General features: G+C 38.8%; 1 protein-coding gene and 1 pseudogene across 1 annotated transcript; one reads left to right on the forward strand and one right to left on the reverse strand.

The window, feature by feature from the left end:
* The first annotated feature begins 3,032 nt into the window (after positions 1 to 3,032).
* LOC127437153 (proteasome subunit alpha type-4-like) lies at positions 3,033 to 12,198 on the forward strand. Its single transcript, XM_051691866.1, has 9 exons — positions 3,033 to 3,379; positions 4,595 to 4,621; positions 5,045 to 5,087; positions 5,183 to 5,345; positions 7,948 to 8,025; positions 9,027 to 9,115; positions 9,238 to 9,368; positions 11,458 to 11,581; positions 11,919 to 12,198. Exons 2-9 carry the CDS (start codon positions 4,619 to 4,621, stop codon positions 12,071 to 12,073), a joined length of 786 nt encoding a protein of 261 aa, XP_051547826.1. The 5' UTR covers positions 3,033 to 3,379; positions 4,595 to 4,618; the 3' UTR covers positions 12,074 to 12,198.
* A 1,280-nt stretch (positions 12,199 to 13,478) lies between these two features.
* Positions 13,479 to 24,502, reverse strand: LOC127437156 (ornithine decarboxylase antizyme 2-like; annotated as a pseudogene).
* Positions 24,503 to 24,726: the final 224 nt, after the last annotated feature.

The following is a 24,726-nucleotide window of genomic DNA, read 5'->3' on the forward strand; positions in this document are numbered from 1 at the left end:
GTGACATTGATGATGATGATGACTAAAGGTAGTTATTGGGTGAATCTCATGAAATCCATCAAGTACCAAGTATAAGTCCAGGTAAAAGAAAGATGAAGTTATATTTTGCTTTAAGAAATTCTAATTACTGTAATGTCTAAAAAAAACCCAAAAAAAACCTATATGTTTCAATTGAAAAGTATTTATATATCATGGTAGCATATGTTGTACTGACTTCATGCTGATTAAAAAAAAAACAACAACAGTCATTATATTAGTAATGAGAAGCTCCAAGAAAATGAAGAGTAAAATGTCTGGATGCATTACTGAATTTGGAGAGGAAATGTCTTCATCTTCTCGATTTTGTGGTGAAATATAACAAGGACATGTTTTGATGAGATTCACCCTATCACAGTTTGTTTCTGTAACTTCTGACAGGTTTCAGCTGTGCCCAAGACTTTTCAAAAAGTCTCTGCACCCCCCCCCCCTGTGTTCAAACCAAATCTGCGCCCTTGCGTGTCCGCACTAATCCGTTTTCGTTTGAAAACTGTTTTCATTTTTCTAACATCGTTTTCTCAGAGTATCCCAGAGAAAAGTCATTCTAGTGAGGATAATAGCCATAAGCGTAGAGTAAACAATGCATTTTTAAATGTTTCCAGGTGAAAAGTAACACTTACAAAAAATCTAGAGTTCTGGCAAACTTGCCCCAAATTTGCCAATCATTATTTTCACATGCAAATGAGTTTGTGATATGCCACAAATGTTTGCCAGAAGTTTGCAGCTTTTCATCTGTAGTAGTGAACCTGCAACAAACCTTTGGCAACAATTAAGAGTTTGCAGCAAAGCTCATTTGCATGAACTCCTGATTTATTTATTTTTTTCCTTTTTCTCCCAATTTGGAATGCCCAATTCCCAGTGTGCTTTTAAGTCCTCATGGTTGCGTAGTGATTCGCCTCAGTCCGGGTGGGGGAGGACGAATCCCAGTTGCCTCAGCGTCTGAGACCGTCAGCCCGCGCATCTGATCACGTGGCTTGTTGAGCGCGTTGCCACGGAGACATAGCGCATGTGGAGGCTTCACGCCATCCACCGCGGCAACCATGCTCAACTCACCACGCGCCCCACTGAGAACGAACCACATTATAGTGACCACGAGGAGGTTACCCCATGTGACTACCCTCCCTAGCAACCGGGCCAATTTGGTTGCTTAGGAGACCTGACTGGAGTCACTCAGCACACCCTGGGATTCGAACTAGTGAACACCAGGGGTGGTAGTGAACTCTTGATTTTTGTTTCTAACATCATCTTCTTCTAAAGTATGTGGTACAAAAGAGTGTTTTCGAAAGTCTTATTTTTTTAAGACCATCGCTATTCCAGTGTGGATGAGAGGCTTAAACGTAGCAAAATAATTGTTTTTGCAACCAAAAACATATTAGTGAGAAGTGGCCTTAATGCTACAATCAGCTGGACTACTTAAATTATCAAATTATCTATATAATTTTATATTTATTGTAGTTAGTATCAGAATTTAATTTGGATTTTGTAAACATACTTTATAATAAACTTAATTTGGATGTTTTCATTTAAATATATAGGAACACAGCTTGATAGGAGCTGTAAGCAATTTTAGCTGTTCTGGAACTTCCACAAGACCGAGCCGTTGAATTAGCCGCACCTCTCTTTCCAAAATCTCGCCCCCGTAAAGATACCATTGAGTTTGAGCAGAAGAGCAGCTGTGGTCAAACACAACAGTAGCAAAATGGCGCCCTCAACAGACAACTTTTTTGAATCTGAATATGGCATTAAAGGGATAGTTCAACCGAAAATGAAAACTCTCATCATTTATTCACCCTCATGCCATCCCAGATGTGTATGGCTCTCTTTCTACTGCAGAACACAAACAAAGATTTTTAGAAGAATATCTCAGTTTCGTAAGGCCATACAATGCAAGTGAATGGTGACCAAAATTCTGAAGCTCCAACAAGAACATAAAAGCAGCATAAAAGTAATCTATATGACTCCGATAAGCTATAATCTGTTTCCTGAAGCGATCCATTTGGCACTGCGCATGCACCAAGCACAAAGTAGTGTAATGAGCTTTATGATCGTGCCTAAAGACTCTACAGAAGTCATGGATTAAACCACTAAAGTCATATGGATTAAGTTTTTGCTGCCTTTATGTGTTAAATTCTGGTCACCATTCACTTGCATTGTATGGACCTGCAGAGCTGAGATATTCTTCTAAAAATCTTCATTTGTGTTCTGCAGAGGAAAGAAAGCCATACACATCTGGGATGGCGTGAGGGTGAGTTAATGATGAGAGAATTTTCATTTTTGGGTGAACCATTCCTTTAAACCTTAATGATTTGCACCAACATCAACGCTTTGGACATTTTCCAAATGGCAGTTTTGCGCCCTTGAAGGGCACTGCAGGAAGGGGACGCCACTCGAAAGTTCGTTCCAAACGAAAGAAAAAAAATGTTTTTGCTCAAAGAGCCCTTTTACAAGAATATTAGTGAAGGGTACATTCATACAGTACTTTCATGCTCCATTTAGAGTGCCTACATCAAGAGATGTGTCCATCGAAGGGAGTAGGGCATAGGGGTGATCATTTTCAATTGGAATTCGCCCTATGAGAACGCACACAATGATTGACAGGCAGAATTTAAGCGTCAAAGACCCCTCACATTTTTGTTTGGAGTCTAGTGCTGTCAGAGAAATCAGTGAGATATCTCAGGACATTAATTTCAGTGATATCTTTCTGGGAGTAGGAACATTTTCTGCATGCCATTCCATTAAAAAAATCGCTTATAACACCTTTAACTCATACAAAATGTTAGACGAAAAAAAAATGTAAAATGTGTTTTCAAAGAAGTAGACCAATAAAACGGTTCCAGTCATTTTTAATTCACGGCTGATGTTAGTCTTCCCGTGCACTAGGCGCTGTAGAACTGAGCAGCGATTCATTTCTGTATGGCGTAGAAGAGCATATTCAATCCATCTCGCCCACTCTCTCCAGCACAAAATGCGGAAGCGGGCAATAGTAAGTATGAATAAGCGAAATCCCTTAGGGCTCAGTGCTAATATTGTTAAATTTGCGTCATTCCAAGGCAAAATAAAATCTATAAAAATCATAAACTACTAGCATTCCAGAGTACATATATTAAAAATTAGTGCCTGATAAATATAACGTTCTAAATGTTGTGTAATGATATTAAAATGAAGGCTAAGATGTTAGCGCAACAGCTAACTTAAAGAAAGGGGCCAATCAGAGAGCTTCGTTTAACACACGTGACTTGTCCCTAAAGTCAATGCCGAGTGGACGCACTTCCTGCTGAAGTGAGATTGTAAAGTGGTGTCGCGAGCCGCAACAGTGACCAGGCAGCACGAGCACAGGCTTTAGGTATGAAAATAACATGCTTTTACTCTATTTGGTATTCTATACGTTGTATTCCTAATATACAAATGCTTTAGCGGCACATGTGATCGGCGGAGCCGCCTTGAGAGTATTTGGGTGAAGGATAAGTTTAAAGACAGCGAAAAGTTGCTGCTTCATGCTGTTATGCAGGTGCTAATGCTAAAGCTAAAACAGTTCATGAGTAAAACTGAAAGCAGCGTTTAAAACTCACATGTATGCCCCTCATTGTATACGTATTATTTATTATAAAATAAATATAGTGTATTTGGCTGAGACCTGGAGGTGTGTTTGAGTGTTTTTGTGATGATATGCAACTTTCTGTTTCATTTAGCAGCTCTATGGATGTTTAGTGTTTGAGATTTTGACAGCAGCACAAAATGATCAATTCAATTAAGATTGTAATTAACCCTTGTGCGACATAAGGGACATTTTTGTCTTTTTCATTTTTGTATTTTCAATCATTTTGGCTATGTTAATGCCAACGGCATAAATTTTGCCAAAGGTGTGTATTTTTGGGGGCATTTTTATATTTTAACCTTCCTATAATACATCTATAATACACTGTGTATACAAAATAGTTACACTCAGGACCTTCAGGACAAAATTGTCCACATTGAAACCCATTAAATCTGCAATATTTGATCCCAGTGCCATTAAAGCATAAAATCATGAATTCTATGATATGCTTTCATTCTGGAGCTCTGGCTTCAAAATGTTTAATATTTTCCACCAGATGGCGCCATTTTTCTCATGTTTAGCCTGTGGAGCAAATACATGCTTTTTTCCTATTTTCTGTTTGCTGTATTATAGAGCACTGAAGGCCAGTTGAATAAATGATGCAGCTAAAATTGTGTGGGTGTGTAGGTATGGATGTCAGAGTGTGTTTTGTATGTGTGTGTGTGTAAAAAAAAAAAAAAACAACAACAGTGGCATTATGTAAACAAACTGGCATTTAAAGGGTTAAAATCCTGAAAATGAATGAATATTTGGAAGTTATGATCAGGACTGGTGTTGGGTAAAAAAATCTAAGTCAGTGAAAGTGGAAAATAATATAAATATATTTGATGGCAGTTGTTTGACATGGACATTTTGTCCTCTAAGGTCCTGATTGTAACCCTTGTGCGTCAATTTAAAAGTTACATTAATTATACATGTGAAGGATGTTACTGATCAATAATGCATGTTTTGTCCTGTTTGCAGGATTAATTTAAAAAGAAGGGCGCTATGGTGAGTGTTACAGTTATTGGTTTATTTTATCTATCTGTTTTTAAAGTGGACATATTTTACACTTTTGTAGCATTTAATGTTTAATGTCCACTTAATAAAATTAGTCAAGGTTACCTGCACCAAAACAGTTGTCATTCAATTTTACAAATAATTTTCTGCATTCTCTTTCACCCTTAGAATTAAAATGCTTTTTTTTTTTTTTTTTTTTTTGCTACTATATCTTTAAGACTTGTGATGGTTGACTAACTCTAAACATTTGAAACAAGAAACAACACCCTGATCAAGTTGCTGGATATCAAATAGTCTTTTATAATGTGCGCATGGTTGTGTTTTCATAACCATGGCGATTTCTGATCCAGCTAAATAGTCAGAATTCACTATTTTGTTGTTTGTCATTGTAATATGTGTGTGTTTTATTTCTAGTCTCGGAGATATGACTCTAGAACGACCATCTTCTCTCCAGAGGGTAAGAGCCCACAGTTTTACTGTTTTTAATATTATTTTGAATGTTGACTTAATGTCTTCTGCACTGTAAATGGGGTCTCTTTGTGTTGTTGGCAGGACGTCTGTATCAGGTAGAATATGCCATGGAGGCCATCGGTCACGCTGGCACCTGCTTGGGCATTCTGGCGAATGATGGCGTGTTGCTGGCAGCCGAGAGGAGAAACATCCATAAACTGCTGGATGAGGTTTTTTTCTCTGAGAAGATTTACAAACTCAATGAGTGAGTTGTGGTTTTCACATTTGATTCAAAGCTTCAGGCTGGGCACTTTTTATGGGGAGAGTTCACCCAAAAATGAAAATTCTCTCATCATTTACTCACCCTCATACGATCCCAGATGTGTATAACTTTCTTTCTTCTGCAGAACACAAACTGAGATTTTTAGAAGAAAATCTCAGCTTTGTAGGTCCATACAATGCAAGTGAATTGTGATCAGACCTTTGAAACCCTAAAAAGCTCATAAAGGGCAACATAAAGGCATGCATCACGGTGCATCAATCTATTAAAGAAATTTTGATTCATCGATTATGAAATTTAAGAATCGATTATCATTATAAATTAATACCCAATGTGTCCGTCTCATATTACACGAACCTTCTCGCAACAGACACGGAGCGGAGCATGCGAGATTTAAAGGGAAAGAAAGCGCACATTGAAAAAGTTTTTGCCGCCGAGTCCACCCCACGAACTTGTATAAGTTAAAATGAATGAATGAATGGATATAGATAGATGGATGGATGCAGTGGTGCCATCACATGTGTCAAAGAAGTATTGCCTAATTTTCATGGCAAGGCGTATAACACCAAATTAAGTGGGCTACCTGTTATAAAAGCATGTTGTTGTTTTTTCAGTTTTGTGTTAATTTACTGTACGTAAGCATATTATCACTGCATGCTTATATAAGTATATAGTTATTTTACTGTCTTAAATCTCTTTGCATATACAGCTCTGGAAATTAAGAGACCACTGCAAAATGATCAGTTTCTCTGGATTTACTATTTATAGGTATGTGTTTGAGTAAAATGAACATTTTTGTTTTATTCTATAGACTACTGATAACATTTCTCCCAAATTCCAAATAATAATATTGTCATTTAGAGCATTTATTTGCAAAAAATGGCAACTGGTCAAAATAACAAAAAAAGATGCAGTGTTTTTAGACCTTGAATAATGCAAAGAAAACAAGTTCATATTCATTTTTAAACAACACAGTACTAATGTTTTAACTGAGGAAGAGTTCAGAAATCAATATTTAGTGGAATAACCCTGATTTTTCAATCACAGCTTTCATGCGTCTTGGCATGCTCTCTACCAGTCTTTCACATTGCTGTTGGGTGACTTTATGCCACTCCTGGTGCAAAAATTCAAGCAGCTTGGCTTTGTTAGATGGCTTGTGGCCATCCATCTTCCTCTTGATCACATTCCAGAAGTTTTCAATGGGGTTCAGGTCTGGAGATTGGGCTGGCAATGACAGGGTCTTGATCTGGTGGTCCTCCATCCACATCTTGATTGACCTGACTGTGTGGCTTGGAGCATTGTCCTGCTGGAAAAACCAATCCTCAGAGTTGGGGAACATTGTCAGCAAGTTTTCTTCCAGGATAACCTTGTACGTGGCTTGATTCATGCGTCCTTCACAAAGACGAATCTGCCCGATTCCAGCCTTGCTGAAGCACCCCCAGATCATCACCGATCCTGGTCAAGATGAGAGTAGTGTCAGTCTTCTAGGTGTTCAACTTTTGGAGCTATTTGGATTAGAAAATGAAAATTCGTAAAAATTTAAACGACTGATTGCAGAGCGGAGGATGATGTCATCCAAATTCACAAATAAAATGCAACATTATTTACATGTCTAAGACAATGCATAGCGGATTTATAGCCAATTAAAGGAAAAATTTCAAATCGCAAATTATCTTGTGAGTGATCATGGCGTAGTGGGCTAGAGCACATAACTAGTAATCCGAAGGTTGCTGGTTCGATCCCCACAGCCACCACCATTGTGTCCTTGAGCAAGGCACTTAACTCCAGGTTGCTCCGGGGGGATTGTCCCTGTAATAAGTGCGCTGTAAGTTGCTTTGGATAAAAGTGTCTGCCAAATGCATAAAATCTTTACTACGGTCTTTACATGCTACTAATAGACAGTTTTTACATTCTATGAGCCTGCTCCATTAAAGCCTGGATCGTATCTGCCTGCACATGACATTTTATCTGTAATTACGGGTTTCAGATTTCATGATGCATCGTAAATGTTAGTTAGAGAATCTTAATCAAATCGTTGTCAGAGGAAATAGTCACACCCCTAGTTGAAGCTCATTGACCCCACCCAAGGGCCAGACTTCACTTTGCTTAAATGTTCACAAAAGTTCACATTTACTATATAGTCTGCTGTTCAAAATTGTTATTAATTTTGAAATACTTTGTCAACATTATTAACCTTTTTTTTAACTAGACTGCGTTATGTGCAGCATTAAGTTATACATTGTGACTAGCGTGTAACTTTATCTAGAATCTAGATAAAAAAAATTTTTTTTAAAACGTGCTAGTGCATTGTTAATGTCTTGCAGTATTTGTTCTTGTCATAGTATGTTTTAATGAAAACTGTTTGATTATCGTCATGGTGCATCTTTTTTGTCTTTATTGTTGACACAACTTAAATGTTTTGTTTTTTTTTACAAAAAAACAAATTCATCAGTAATTTCGTTGACAACATTTTTAGTTCTGTTGCTCCCCTGGGAGGAGTTAAAGTAATTTGGAGGGTGTAGGTATGTTAATTTCTGTGCTTGAGAAATCTGTATGAGTAAATGTGTCGTGTGTGTGTGTAATGCAGAGACATGGCTTGCAGCGTAGCAGGAATTACCTCAGACGCCAACGTCCTCACGAACGAACTGAGACTTATTGCACAGAGGTGAGTTAAGCCTCGTTTGGACACCTTTCAAAGCAGTGTTGTGTTTGCCAGCCAAAATGATTGGCAGGGTCCAATTCACTCCTACCAAGCACCAAGTGTGAGTGAAGATTATGGGGCTTTTCCACTGCATGGTACAGCTCGACTCTGCTCTCTTTTTGGGGGTTTTCCACTGTGGATAGTACCTGACTTTTTTTTTAGTATCACCTCGGTCGAGGTTCCAAGCGAGCCGAGCCGATACTAAATGTGACGTCAAAACCCTGCAGATCACTGATTGGTCAGAGAGAATTGTCACTACCAGAATCGCTGGATTTGCGACACGGGACATCAACCTGCTAGTTTTAAAGTTAGCAACAGCGACAGCAATATCATTTGTTCACATGACTTTCGAATTGTAAAAAGAAATGGCTGTGTGCAAAACCACGCCGTGGTCAATAAACGAGGTGCAGACGTTCCTCTCGTTAGCAACGAACGAAACGATGTGAAACGAAAAAGTCGGTGTTTACATGCTAGCGGTCGTGTTATTGTTTATGGTCAGTAATGTTTGTGTCACGTTTAAGATGATGTCACGGCAGTAGAGGTGGCGCAACTATGACGATCAGCCTATAATCCCACCCACGTTGAGGCGGCACTAAACTGCAGTGGAAAAGCAAGCTCAGAAAAGTAAAGCGAGCAGAGTCGAGTCCAACCGTAACGTGCAGTGGAAAAGTGCCATTAGTTTGCAAATGAATCAAACTTCTGGCCAGTGTCCTGACTACATTTTTAATAATTACAACATAATGCATGGTTTGCATTGCAATAAAAAAACTGCAGTCTGACCTATCACTAATGTTTTTAGCTAGCAAGCTAAAAGGTTGCTTTTTTTATTTATCATAACCCCAGAACTCTATGTGGTGAAACATTTAAAAATTTATGTCTGGTAATTTTTTTCCCAACTTATTTATAGCTTGTGTGCCAAAAATATGGTGGTAGATTACCTGAAATTCATACCTGTGTGTTTGCAGGTATCTCCTGCAGTATCAGGAGCCCATTCCCTGCGAGCAGCTCGTTACTGCACTCTGTGACATCAAACAGGCTTACACACAGTTTGGAGGTACGACTGCAAAATTAAGCCAAAATCTTGCATTAATAGTGTATTTCTGACATATCTAATATGGTCCTGGCAAAGCTTTGGGCTGCTGAGCGTAAACTCTCTGTGTGGGTGTGTGTGATCAGGTAAGAGGCCTTTTGGTGTGTCTCTGCTTTATATGGGGTGGGACAAACATTACGGATTCCAGCTCTATCAGAGTGACCCCAGTGGAAACTACGGAGGCTGGAAAGCCACATGTATCGGCAACAACAGCGCAGTGAGTGAAACGCACATGTTCTGCAGACATTATCTGATCAAAAACGAATGCATTTATGTGCACCTAATAGAACATCATACCCATAAAGTAAATTCTAATCACAATGCAGAAACATGCATGTAAACAATAAGTAAAAATGTTACAATATTATTGTGCCTTTTTTAACTTTAGAGCAGGGCTGGTACTAGGATGCGATCTTAAGGGTGGGCAAGTGGTGGTTGCTGGTTTTTTGTGTGTTTTTATTTTTGTCAGACCTGTGTAGGGGAGCCCCCTTGATCGTTTTGCCATCCAACCGGAACAGAGGGGCACAAGAAAAATCTACAGGGACAGTGCCCCCCCCCAGACCCGGTGTTCTAAAAATCTGACCTTACCTGCTCAGGATGACCTACCTAACCTAGACAGTCTAAGCTGTCATGTTAGTCTGATGGAATGTGCTGCTTTCTCAGAATGATCTTGAATGCACTACAACAGGGGAAGCACATCGTGTCAGTTAAATATACCCATCAGAATGCACTGCCACTTTAATATTAATGGTACAAACAGGGGTAGCATATCTTGTCAGCACTACTTATCCGAATGCACTACCATTTAAAAAAAAAAAAAAAAAGAAAAAAAAATTGAGCAGTTAATCAGCTGGAACAGATTGAGAATTTCTTCTGTTGAAAGTTGCACAGATAAATTTTTTTTAGGAAAATCCCTTGGACTCTTGACATCAGGGATGCAGGTTCAATGCTCCCATCTGGAGTGGGAATTGCACTGCACCTAAAATCAATTGGGGACATGAAATTGAAAGAAACATTTAATTTAACAGTTCATCAGGTTGAGGGGGCCTGGGTAGTTCAGTGAGTATTGCCGCTGACTACCACCCCTGGAGTCGCGAGTTCGAATCCTGGGTGTGCTGAGTGACTCCAGCCAGGTCTCCTAAGCAACCAAATTGGCCCGGTTGCTAGGGAGGGTAGAGTCACATGGGGTAACCTCCTTGTGGTCACGATTAAGTGGTTCTCGCTCCCAATGGCGTGTGGTAAGTTGTGCGTGGATCGCGGAGAGTAGCATGAGCCTCCACATGCTGTGAGTCTCTGCTGTGTCATGCACAGCAAGCCACATGATAAGATGTGCAGATTGACTGTCTCAGAAGCGGAGGCAACTGAGACTTGTCCTCCGCAACCTGGATTGAGGTGAGTAACCGCGCCACCACGAGGACCTACTAAGTAGTGGGAATTGGGCATTCCAAAATTGGGGATAAAAAGGGGATTAAAAACAAAACAAAAAAACACAATTGATCAAGTATGTCAGTTGCTCTTGTGAACATGCTGTGTATGTACAAAGTTGTAAAATTGGATATAACTTCACACAGAAAAGGTTAGTAAGTGATTTTATCACGCTAAAATCATATTAACACACACATAGTTTACATCTTGTGGCGATACTTTTGAAACGGGAGTATTTTATAGTTTACGGATTGGTCCCATTTACTTCCATTGCATGTGCCTCATTGTTAACTCTCTTTTGTTTAAGAAAAGGAGGGACAAGTCTAAATACATTTTCTGGTAATCAACAATATGCCACAAATGCTGTAGATTGAGCTGAACCTGTTTTGAACTCAGAACCTTCCTTTTGTGCAAATTTGTTCCTTAAGACAATTTGCTTATATGAACTGGTAAAACAAATATTTTATTTGTTTGAGTTCTCACTTAAAAGTGTTGTTAGACATCCTTGTTTTCTAGTGAAATAAATGTTATATCAAATAATGTTGTTTCAGTGTTTAATCATGTCCAACATATCACCCCACAGTTGAATGATTTATCAATTCTTTGTGAATCAGTTCAAATGAATCTTTAAAAAGGACCTTTTTGAAAGAATGATTAATTCTCAAATCTGACACCACCATTTCCAGCTACTAGTGAACTGTAGTAATATAATAATTTGTCCTGTAGATGGTGCCAACACGTTTCTCTTTGATCGCCTGTTGGGCAATCCTGGACCATTCTACTGTATGAACTGAAAAGTGAGATTTTCTTAAGAGCACTCACAAACCACAAACTCAAAGGTTTAACGTGCGTGCGTGCGTGTGTGTGTGTGTGTGTTATAGGCTGCTGTGTCAATGCTAAAACAGGACTATAAAGAGGGTGAGATGTCTCTATCAGCTGCCCTTGCTCTCGCTGTCAAAGTGCTGAACAAGACCATGGACGTCAGCAAGCTCTCTGCAGAGAAAGGTGTGTGTGTTTGGCATGAGGGTGATGGAATAAATGTTTTAGCGTTCAGACAAGGCTGTTGGGTGGAGACAGGCTGGTGTAGAGCGAAGTTCTGCATTATGAATGATCATGACACCACATACAGACCCACAGTCCATCAGAGCTCTCAACCTAATGCAGCTGATCACACTCTGAACACTACAGTTAAAACAACACTCAACTTCAGTAAAGAAAAAACTACTGTAGAGATAAAACGGTCCTGTTAAAAATGATGCTTCAGCAATTCTAAACCCAACCAAGTTTCAGATTTACATTTAAGATCAAATCATAACTATCTGCTCTGTGTCCATCTGTGCAGTCGAGATCGCCACACTGACACGAGAGAATGGCAAGACCAGAATCAAAGTCCTCAAGCAGAAGGAAGTGGAAGAACTGATCAAGAAACACGAAGCGGAAGAGGCCAAAGCAGAGAAAGACAAGAAGGAGAAGGAACAGAAGGAAAAAGACAAATAAAAAAAACCTTGCACCTTTTTTTTCTATTAAAAAAACCCAAAAGCCTGCTGGGATTCGTAGAGAAATTCATATTGCTCCGTCTGTCGATCTGTCATTTTCTTTATTAAACACAAAAAGAAAAGAAATCTGTTTGTCTGGTTTTGTTATGATAATGTTGTGCAAGGTAGCGAGGAAGTTCTAGAAGGTTCCTTTCTTAGCTTCAACCAACAGCTGGTGTTATACATTGAATAATAGATGAAATGTAAAAGCGTTTTTCTGGAAATCTCTGCAGCGAATGTGAAAAGTGTGTTACCCACTACTTTCAGTCTGGTGTGGGCTGTCAGTTTCTATTTGGGTGTGTTTTAGGGAAAGTCAAGAGCAGCTATTATCCCTGCTCAGTTAACTGTTACATTAGTTTACTATAGTTACTTTAAGTGTATTGTAATATATAACCATAGTTATTGTAAAATCGTAATTAACATGGAAGCTAATAGTTTTTTGTAATATGCTCAAATACCTCTTGGAAAACAATGTCTTTCTAAACTATGATAGATATGGTTTGATAATGTGAGCTTTAAGTGCTAATCATAGATCACAGACTGGTTCCTGTTAAGATTCGCGGGCTTTCCAAAAAGCGCGGGAATATCTGGCGCGTTTCATAAACGCATATGTTGTACTTGATTGTTTGATTATTACGGGGTATCTACGCCCCGATTTTACCACAGGTAAGTGGTGATAGGCACAACGCGTACAGATTAAGTACTTTTAAAGGCACCATGAAATCAAAATATGAGTTTTGTAGCATGTATATGCAAGTATACCCCTAAAAGTGTACAAATGTGTAATTTTAACACATTTTTATCATGTGAATTCAGTAGGTTTTACCTCAAAATCAGTGCAGAATTATGAAACCATCCACAGACTCTGGGCCTACACATGGAGCAACCAGAAAGGCCATTTACCATCGATGACCAACAACCTAAGCACATTAGTTATCTTACTTAGGTCTACTTGCATTAGAGCTGTAAAGTTTGTAGTTCTAAATCCCAGAAGAGAACGTATAGCATTTTAAGTGCATTTTGACTTTTAAGTGGGTTTTTAGAATAGTCCTGGTGGTTAACATCGCTTGAAGAGACGTAGAACAACACAAGAAACTCTTAAAGTAATGAAAACCACACAACTTATTGTACTTGAAAACCACTAATTTAACAAATTGGAAATTCTTGAGGGAACCCACGATGGCGAATTAGCCTCTGGTTGGCCTACAAATGAACTAAACATCTGTATATTGTAGTATTTGTGCCATTTCAGATTGCCCAGTCAGCCCATTTCTGATAAGGAAGTCCTTGTTACATGGTGGAATTCAGCTGGAATAGGCCAATTGGACTTTATTTGGGAGAAGAAAAAAAAGGCAAATTATCAAGTGTTCAAGTTTTGTCACGTTTTATTTGGACATAAGGTAAACATTTAAGGTATACAGGTGTAGATTGTCATTAAATGATTATCTAATCAAATCTAAATTCTATACTACAAATAAAAAAAAAAAAAAAAATCAATCAACCAATATAGACAAAATAAAATCAATAAATCAAGATACAAAATTTAAGTGGATGAACAAAAACATTCTCTAAAAGCTTACTGTCACAGCCCATGACGAAAGATAAGATCTATTTACACATGCAAAACCTAAAGGCCACCCTGCTGGTAAGTATACAGAACTGGATTCCATGTACAGATTGCACCTAGATTCCATCGAGGCCACCAGTAACCACAGAAACCAAGGCTTCAACTCTGGGGAATGTTTTTGCATGTTATACCTGACTGCGCCGGGACCGAGGCTGCTACAGTAGATTCAGCAGTGTTATCTGAATGAAACTTGAGGGGTTAGCTTTGAATGGAAACCATTATCTTTGGCAAGTGTGTTAAGTTTCCTAAACACCACAAGACATCTCAATGGCTTAAAAATACATATCTCTGTAATGGATGTACAATGCACTGTTGACTGTATTGCATGTGTTTTCCTAAAGTGCTTGTGTTAAAGCCCTCAACGGTTAAGGGTGGGGTTGGTTCATGTTTCTTGTTGGTTTAAGATGAAGATGACAAAAGGTGAGAAACATGGAGATGGACTTCAGTAAGACTCATACAGAAGACCTCTGCTCTATGCATCTGCCCAAGAAAAGACTTGGGCCTTTTGGGGTTTTCAATTACATGTAAAAGGCATGTAATTATCTAAAAGGGAGAGTATTATCTATAATCATTTTATCACAAACATGCTCATGCATCTCAACGTTTTTACATCTTGTAAAAGCAACAGACCTGAATTGAAAACTTCTACTCAATGGATTCATATCACAAGCAAACTTCAAAGCCAATCTGAGAATAAACTAAACTCAACCTAACCTAATATTCAAGTGCCTTGTTGGGGTCTGGAATGATGCACTGTTTTGATAAACTGAAGCTCTTTCGTCTCATGCTGCGTTTCATTCAAAGTCACATGTGGTATATTTCTACATGATATCTTTGACTTCCGACCATAGCAGCAATCCATTGCCGGACGCTCCGAAGATGACAAATGTATTCATGTGGACGTGGCCTGAGATGAATTGGATGTAGCATAAATTCTACTGAATATTCACAGCCTCATTTAGGAGGGCTAATTCTGCTAAATGTGAGCAAGGTAAAACAACGCATCTTAGTTGCTAAAAGCTGAGAGCTATGCAGCTTCCTTCCTCGGAGCATGTTGAATGATTAACTAGTGAAAGTTATTGCCAAAACTCCAAAAGAAAAGCAAAATTACAACAGAGAAGACTGTCAAACTGGAATAAAGAATACATTCCTGTTTTACTACCACCACCACCGAAAGAAAACCTTGACAGAAAATCTGTTCACAATCAATTAAAAATGCATTCTCTACTGTTATAATACTCCTAATATCATTTCTGCAATCTATATTGTGTTCTGAGCATCATCCAGAGTATACGAGAGTATAGACCGTTTGATATATGGTGTGAGTTAACAGAGAGGATATGCTAGATTTGTCCATTAGCACCAACCCACCTCCTGCTGATGGAATGACCAATCAGAACTGATCGGTGGGATAATAACGGAAACTGAACCAATCAGAGTGTTAGTCGGCCCAGCTTCACCCCTCCCTTGTGTCTTAGTCCCCAGCTAAAGAGTCACTTAGATGTAAGAGTATTGAGGGGGCACAGAGCAAGTAAGGAGGAGGGGTGGGCATTTTAATGGTGATGATGGTCACTCTTCATCAGAACTGCTGCTGTCCATGGAATAGACCATAAAGAGAAGATCGGTCCGGGCTGGCACCAGCGGGTGACCCGGTTTGACTACTTCAAAACCCATGTAGTGGAAGGTCTTCATGATGGACACTGCAAAAACAAATAGAGAGAAAGAAAGTTCCTCAGTTACGGACAGGTGAAATATAGTCAAAACAGTCTGAATTATGACTTATCGTACAATTTAAAGGAAAAGTTCAACCAAAAACTAAAATTTAAAAAAAGAAAGAAAGTCATAGGGGTTTGGTACAACATGAGGGTAAATAATAGCAGAATTTTCATTAGTGGGTAAACTATCCCTTTAATGTGTGTTTAAATGGATCTTACATCGATCGTCTCTGTTTTTGTAGAACCACAGGAACACATAGCTGACTTTCAACTGCTCCTCTGCAAACTCTAGCAGCCTGGTAAAACTGCAATGTAGAGAGAGAGAGATGGTGACGTGCTGCTGTTTTTACATAATCTATATCTTATGTAATAATGCAGATGTACCAGCCGCAGAACAACTTTAGTCAGAATACACAAACACACTCAACGCTGACAATCCACCAGCTGCTTATGAATGTGAAACACTCTGACCTTGTGTTCTAATGTCTGTAGTGACCTCACAGATAACACATGACTGGATCTAAATGAGAAACGACTGGTAGAACGTTTGTCAAGAGCAACTGGATTCCGTTTTCCATCAGCCGCATCAGTCGCAATCTCACACCAGTGATGAAACGTCAAATGGAAAACCAAGTCCAGCTGTTTTTGACTAAAATTAAACCAGCCGTTCTTTCTACTGTGACTTTAAAAAAACTGTTAAAGCAAAACCCTGCCGAGACAGATGTATCTAGTCCCACTGTAAACTTCAATATAGAGCTGTACGATATAACAATTAACCCAATATAGACCTACACACGGCATATGTATGTGTGCGTACCCTTCTCGGCTGCAATTATGCAAAGATCCAGCGGGGATTTCTAGGTAGAGTGCGTCGTCTGAAAGAACCGTTTCCCAGAAGGAGAACAGTCGTTCGCTCAGCTGGTACTGGAAGTGCAGGACAGGGGGTGCTCCACTGACTGACCCCACCTGGGTCACTGTCAACTTTTTGTCCTGAGAGGGAATGAGGGTAGAAATAGTGTTTAAAGACCCTATGAAATCTAAATTGGACTTTTGTGGCTTTAAGTCCATTTCTATTAGCTTTGAACCTAAAACCTTTAGCAGAAATACCAATCTGATCTCATGAAAATTGTGTGATCGTGGTGACATTTTCGAAATTGTTTTAGCAGTTTCAATGTTTTAGCAGGTGAAATATCCAGTGGCACGCAAGTTAAATGTTCTCTTAAACAGAAGAGGTTTAAGGTTAATGGTCTATTGAGTTTTAAATCAACAAAACTGTCCTCCCTACCCTAAACCTAAACCTAATGTATAGTGTCATAAAAAGCAAATGTGAGAAGATAAATGCAATTGCTGAAGCAACCACATCATTATGTGGTGCTTCTATGACACTTTTGCCTCATGTGTCAACTCGTGCAACTTGTCTGCCTAGGTAGCTCAGCGAGTACTGATGGAGTCGCTGCGTGACTCCAGCCACGTCTCCTGAGCAACCAAATTGTCCCAGTTGGTAGAGAGGGTAGAGTCACATGGGGTAACCTCCTTGTTGTCGCTATAATGTGGTTATCGCTCTCGGTGGGGCGCATGGCGAGTTGTGCGTGGATGCCACGGAGAATAGCGTGGGCCTCCACACGCTCTACGTCTCCACATTAACGCACTCAACAAGCCACGTGATAAGATGTGCAGATTGACGGTCTCAGACTCGGAGGCAACTGAGATTGGTCCTCCCCCACCCGGACTGAGGTGAGTCACTACACCACCACAAGGACCTAGTGCGCATTGGGAATTGGGCATACCATATTGGGGAGAAAAAGGGGAGGGAAAAAAAATAAAATAAAGGGAGACATGATTTTTGATACTGTATGTTCTGCCCTAACTTATTTTAGTATGGTTTAGTGCTATAAAATCTTTGTGGATAACATAGCTTATATAATTGGAATAATTTGATGAGAAAAAAAATTATATTTAAACCTCTGACTTATCATTACCGACTTTGGCATCTTGGCAAATCTGAGCAAAGTTTGAGACATTGTTGAGATCTCTAGGATACTAGAATCTTGTTCTCTAGAGAAAAAATACCTTTACCCCTCCAAAACAAAGGAAACCACTGAAGCCAACAGTCACTTGCACAATAGACATTTTCATAGAACTTTCACAGAACGTGTGTGTACATGTGTATCACAGGTATGAGTGATCCAATCCCTCTTTAACCTTTTCAAATGGTCACGTCTGAACTCAGACGGTGCTGACATCTATTGTCTCGTGCACACACATGGTCCGATGCATGCAGAGCTTGAGTGCCTGACGCCGCTGATGTACATATGTAGGCCAGATGGAAACTCTAGCTTTAAACACAGTCTATGTGATAAACAAGCTCTCCGTACACTCCTCTCATCCCTCGGATTGCAGGCTAATTTTCTGAGAGTGTGTTTTATTGAAAAGCCCTAGTTTCTTATTTACCAAAGCTCTTAGTTAATGGTATTCAGGTCTTTTTCCCTGTCAACATCCACAGGTTAAACCTGCAGTGAATTAAAGGAATGTTCAGGGTTCAGTTCAAGTTCAGCTCAATCTACAGCAATTGTGCCATAAAGTTGATTACCACAAAAATTCATTTTGACTTGCCCCTCCTTTGCTTTAAAAAAGCAAAACTCTGTGTTACAGTGAGGCATTACAATGGAAGTGAATGGGGCCAATCCTTAAACGTTAAAATACTCAGTTTCAAAAGTATAGCCACAAGACGTAAACAATATGCGTGTTAACATGATTTTAGTGCGATAAAATTGCTTACTAGACTTTGTGTAAAGTTATATCAAATTTTACAACTTTGTTGCCATGACGACATAATGCCATAAACCCTGGAAACCTGCAAAATGATGATTTAAACAACTTTACAGCTCAAATAACAAAATAATAAATCTAAGTGCTTTCATAAAATTATAAACTTCACATTTCTACCTTTAAACCCTCCAATAATTGGCCACATTCAATTCCATTACAAGTGCCTCACTGTAACCTCGATTTTTGCTTCTTTTTTAAGAATGCAAAGGTGTCTGTTGGGGTGTAAGCTATTTGTGCATGTTTTCTCACCTTGTGCAGTATGCTGTGAGGGAGATCCCTGCCTGTCCCTCGCCCACCCGGGATCTTCGTTAGTGGGAGAGGGGCATCAGGAGCACCACAGAGGCCCTGGAGCCCGCTGCCTGGAGCCCAGCACCGCAAAACTACAGGACAGACAGAAGAGACAGAACATCTCATCAGGAATGCTGAAGAGTACTGTATATGTTTAAATAATTTCATAAGCTCATAAATGAATACATGTGGAGCATTATATTGTATTCTCGCTGCTGATTTTTGCACTAAAACACTAATATACAGTTATTAATAATAAACAGCCAACACTAAAATCTGAACATAAAGAACAGGAGAGTGAAATGCTTTATTAAAGGCATCAGTCCAATCTGCATTTGCTACTTTGGCTACAGCGTCTGTGAATCAAGTGCATGGCATAGGGTTGGCATTGCCAGCTGATAGCAGAGATAACAGTCATGCCAACAGCACAAAAACAGTCTGGTTGTCTGCTTAACTCAAAGTTCTCTGTCTCTGTTCTTACACCTTATCAGACAATTTGTAATGTTTTCTGCAGTGCTGTTTTCACATTCAAGCCGAGTCCTCTGATTAGACACAATGGCAACACTCGAGACAGTCGGTTTGATTAAAGCATGAACACATTTTTTACTAAAGTGGAGCTAGATTAAATGTAAAACTATTTCTTAAAATATTCCTAACCACCTTTTGGAATCTTTTTAGGAGATCAATATTCAGGTTTATGTAAAGACTACCTTGATTTATCTGAGAGAACAGACCCAGACAGGTTGCACAGATCACAAACAAGCACATGATGTGAAAACAAGTCTCTAAATAGCAGTCTGGCTGAGAACATTTCACATCCCAGAGGGCTTGAGTTACAGCACTGGCTTTTAGAGATGGTAATAACAGACATTTATGTCCTCATGACACGCTGGGAGATCTTTCGCTCAAAGAAGACAAGTTGCACACTGATAGTGAAACTTTAATTTATGCAGTCCTGCAATATTCCTACATTTTTAAAAAGCTCTATTTACATCGAGGGAAATTTAGGCATATGTGATCTAAAGCGTGAACATCAAATCTATAAATTCTATTAATTTAGTTTATCTATAAATTTAATCTAATCTATCAATACATTTGTTATATACTGATATAATGGCTTGGCCGATATTTGGCTTTTTGTTAGATTATCAACATCGACTGATAACTGTACCTTCTTGGCAGATTAAAAGTATTAATAAGTAAGAATTTAAATGTCCCGTTTTTAAATATTTTTGAGTGAATTTTGTGTAAATATTGTCAAGGAACGAATAAATACCCTTTGCACACCTGGGTGGTCTCGGGCAACGCATATGCCACACTTAATGTAATGAAAAAGTAGAAAAAGTCTCACACTCTGCACGATCTTACACCGATTATGCTTGAGAAGCCGGCAACGTGGTCATGTAAACACCTTAAACAGTTTTGCTTTATCAGAGTAAGGTCATAAATGTTTTAAGCAAAAAAAAAAAATGATCACCACACATAGGTTTATGTCACGTAAACACCTTCACCGGCATTCTTACTGGCTTATCCAATGTGCGCAAGTGTACGTTTTGACGGCAAAAGCAGCGAATAACGCTGCTTATTTTAAATCTCTTGTAAACACATTTTTCTTACGTTGTCTGACTTTTAGAATAAGCAGATTTTTGGTCATTATTAGCATATTGGTGTGCATGTAAACACGATTGAGTGCAAGAAAACGGAAGAAAGCCAACACTTGCGCACATTAGATAAGCTGGTAAGAACGCTGGTAAAGCTGTTTGCATGCAAGGCAAGATTGGGTTAATGGGCAAAAATCTACCTGTTTCGATTGTTTTTTGCTTAAACCGTTTATGACCTTACCCTGACAAAACTAAACCGTTTAAGACATTTACATGACCACACACATTGTCGGTTTATAGAGAATAATGGGCGTTAAGATTGTGCTTGTAAACATGCTCAAAACATCTGGCACCAACAATCATGCCACGGTCCAAATCACTGAGATCACATTTTTTCCCCATTCTGATGGTTGATGTGAACATTAACTGAAGCTCCTGACCTGTATCTGCATGATTATGCACTGCAACCACACAATTGGCTGATTAGATAATCGCATGGATGATTGTTGGTGCCAGATGGGCTGGTTTGAGTATTTCTGTAACTGTTGATCTCCTGGGATTTTCACACACAACAGTCTCTAGAATTTACTCCGAATGGTGCCAAAAACAAAAAACATCCAGTGAGTGGCAGTTCTACGGATGGAAATGCCATGTTGAAAAGAGAGGTCAACAGAGAATGGCCAGACTGGTTCGAACTGACAAAGTCTACGGTAACTCAGATAACCACTCTGTACAATTGTGGTGAGAAGAACATAGGGACCTACACAATATTAGACAGGTGGTTTTAATGTTGTGGCTGATCGGTGTATACTGCGTCTCTTTTTGTGTACTCTTTTTATATGTATATTTAATTTAAATTAAATTATGTAATGTATATCTATGTTTTATGATATATACTGCAGGCACTGCATATACATTCGGCATATCAACACTCTAATAATCAGACATTGGTTATAAGCAGATCTGGTTGCACAACAATGGCATCTCTTATGCCAGTATCAGCTGACGGACACAGCCCTAAAACCATCCCTGAAACGATTCTTACATGTTCTGCTGGGCTGATAAAGACTTGGACTAAATACTAACCACAAGAAATGGCTGTTCAAAGCTAGTGTGGTTTGTTTACAACCCTCATGAGCCAGTTTACCTAACAGGGAAAGGGAAGAAGGGAGGCGTCGTGGTTTCACTGCCCTAGCAACCAGACACATAACCCACGTGACAAAATCTGCATTGTGACCACATGAAAATAGGTAAATCTGTGATCGAGGTCGTTTCCTCCCTCTCTGTTACCCTCCTGACTATTTTATAGTATATTTTATCCTCACTTTTCCTCATCTTCCAAACCCGATAAAAGTGAATGGTAACTGAGGCTAACATTTTGCCTAACATCTTCTTATCGTGTTCCACACAGGTAAAACGTCATTCCACTTTGGAACAACAAGAGTCGAGTAAACAATGGCAGAAATATGATTTTTTGTTGAGCTACCCCTTTAAATCTGAGCAGATTTTTAGAGACATTTTCCGATCACTTGATTCGTTCTCCTCTCCTCTAGTCCCTATATAGAGCAGTGAGTGTCTGCAAGTGAAATGTCAGCTTGTTTTGAAAGTCGGCACTCTCGCCCTCTGACATTCAAACACCTCCCTCCCCTGCACCGTCTCTGATTATAAGCTCTAGATCAGAATGAATACAGGCCAACTTACAAAAATGAAACAGTTCACAACAACAAGCCTGTCTTGTGACAAAAACAGGTCTGTGGATCTTTCTTGGATGAAGAAAAGATTACACTGAAAACCCTAATAAGTTGACTTCTCAATTGATTGAGTAATGGCGTCTCCAAAACCTGAGTAATTAAGTTCACATAACTTGGTGTTCATATAGAATGAACGTAACTATTTAAGTTAAGGTAACTAGATGCAAGTAGACTTAACTTAGATTTTCTATTTAAATATTGTTGTTTCTACTTAATAATTTTAGTTGATTTGACTCAAAGTTTGACCAAACAAAGTTATTTACACTTAAAATCTTAAGTCTATAGATTTTTTTTAAGATAAATAAGTTCAAGGAACAAAAATATTTGAGTTATGAGCCCAAACTTGACATTTCAAGCAATGTTTAATTTAGACAACTTGATTTTTACAGTAATGACAAAATTAGGGTTTACAGTTTCATGCTTGTCTAAGGAAGTAGCAGTAATAAGGTAAAGAAAAAACAAAAGCCGAACCTAAAACAATTCTAAAACCCTTCTGGGTTGTTATTGATAAAGTAGTTCTCACGACTGCCGAGCGATTAAGATTTCTTAAAAAAAACCCTCCTATTTATAACCAACTCATGGCTGTTGCCGTTATCAACGAAGGCCATTCCTAACTCAACTTGACCTTGTGAGCTTCAGGGGCAAGGTGGGGTGACAGTCCAGGTCTGGATTAAGACTCTAAATTCAGGTTCATCTTTAGCGCCCTAATTACTTGTGCAGAAGTGGCTGAGGAATAACAAGGAAACAGCCAAAACCAAAAAAAAAAAAAAGATACTTTCTTCCAGGTAAACAGTTATCATTTGGCTACAGAGGGGCACGAAGGGTGACGTCCGACCTTCAACTCACAGCAAACACGTTTTGGAGATACAGGGCAGGTTTGTGTTTTTCACATATCAGATTCCAGCCTCAGCAAGCAAACGGCAATCGACAACAAGTCTAACATGTTTCTATTTTGTTGCAGGCTCATCTGGATTTTGATCCATTTGCTGCCACATTCTTCAAAAAAAATTTTTTGAAAAGGAACTGTGCAAGTCTGGCTTCGCGCCAAGTCTAACAACGAAAACACAAACAGAACTTGAGGTTGAGAAACAGGACGTCGCATGAACGTGAGTGTGGATGGATTTGGGATGTCAACTCGTGACCTGTGAGGAAAACATGTTCTCACACACATGGAAAATGCATGGTGCATTTAATTTAAAGGGGCAGTTCACGCAATAATGTAAATGTCATAATTTACTTACTGTCATGTTGTTCCAAACCTGTGTGACTTTCTTTCATAAGTGTAACAGTGTTATTTTCAATGCATCTTTTTCCATATAATGAAACTGAATAGTAAATTTGTGTTCCACGGAAGAATGGAAGTTACACGGTTCTTTTTCTTTGTCAGGTGAACTATCTCTTTCCAGTAAACAATGATGGTGCAGCTTAACAGAAGAACTTTCTAAGAACTCTCTCTTATATAACGTTTTATATAACGTTTTGTCCCCGTATTCCTTGCTCAGAATATCTTAAATCTGGTTAAATGTGGTTTATCAGTCTCTCACCTGAACTTCAGATAATCTTATATAGTGATAGTGTCCAGTCTTGCATAACAAGATGCATGCTGATGATCTGTGCTAGGTTTTCCATTAACTGAGGATGCAAAATTCCGAAATCCAGATTGGAAAATTGCAGAATAGGAGGAAATGAGATTGTTTAGGAAATACCAAGTATAATCGGTCAGCGCTGACTGTCATGTTACCATCTCATGAATGCTAATTGAGTTGATGGGGCTATAAATGAAATATTTATAGCATCAGTTCTCTCTGTCTCTCACACTCATCCTGCCTGCTTGTCATTAAATCCACTCTCATGATAACAGTCCGAGAGTGTGTCTGATCCTTTAGTGCAATGACACCCTGACCATCCATAATATTTCATACAGGTCTTTACATGTGTCACATTTCGGAGTGCAAGCACCTTTGAAGATAAAGTTAATTTGTCATTAATTCTTACTGTTTTCAAAACAAAGGATAGTGTTAATAGTTTATGATAATAACAACAATAACATCTTAACATATGTAATGCTTATATATCATGCAAATATAAAAATATATGATGTATATGAAAAATACATGAATATATTATATTACATAACATCTCTCGTAGTATATATGCATTCCATATTTCTAACAATTTGGATGTACATTAAACTATGATATGTGTAAGCAGGTTGGCAAATAATATTCAAAAAGATAAGACAAAACAGACATCTAATCATCATATTCATTAAGGAAACTAATTGTTAAAATGTCTTAGAAAAAAAAATAAAGTTTGGCATTGTGTGTTTAAAATGTATATTAATATCGAAACGATGCCTTTGCGCGACTGTATTATATTATCATAACTATTATCTAATAGAGTGGTTTCTCACCTCTCCTCTGTGTTGCACATGTTTTCCTCTTAGACTGTCTTACTCTGATGACCCAAATAGTGACTGTTGAGCAGAAAGTCCACAGAGAAATTCACCATATGTTCAAAAAGTCTCAATGTCACGATATTCCTCTACACTCCTTTCTGTGCGCCCTCTGACAGATTGCTGAATCTCTGCGGTGATGTTAAGGACTTGATGGTGAATATTAATTAGGCTCAGTGAGACTCGCCAATCGAACGTTGCGTGCCCTAATTAATATTAATTATCAGGTCACCTACGTCACCCCGCACTGTAAGACTTCCGAGCTACTTCGCGGCGTAGCGGAACACCGGAAAAAACCCACCGAGAACTCAAAACAAAGAAGTGACAGTGGGACAATTTATATAGGTCT

This window comes from Myxocyprinus asiaticus, chromosome 48 (assembly GCF_019703515.2).
Source record: "Myxocyprinus asiaticus isolate MX2 ecotype Aquarium Trade chromosome 48, UBuf_Myxa_2, whole genome shotgun sequence".
Classification (NCBI taxonomy): domain Eukaryota; kingdom Metazoa; phylum Chordata; class Actinopteri; order Cypriniformes; family Catostomidae; genus Myxocyprinus; species Myxocyprinus asiaticus.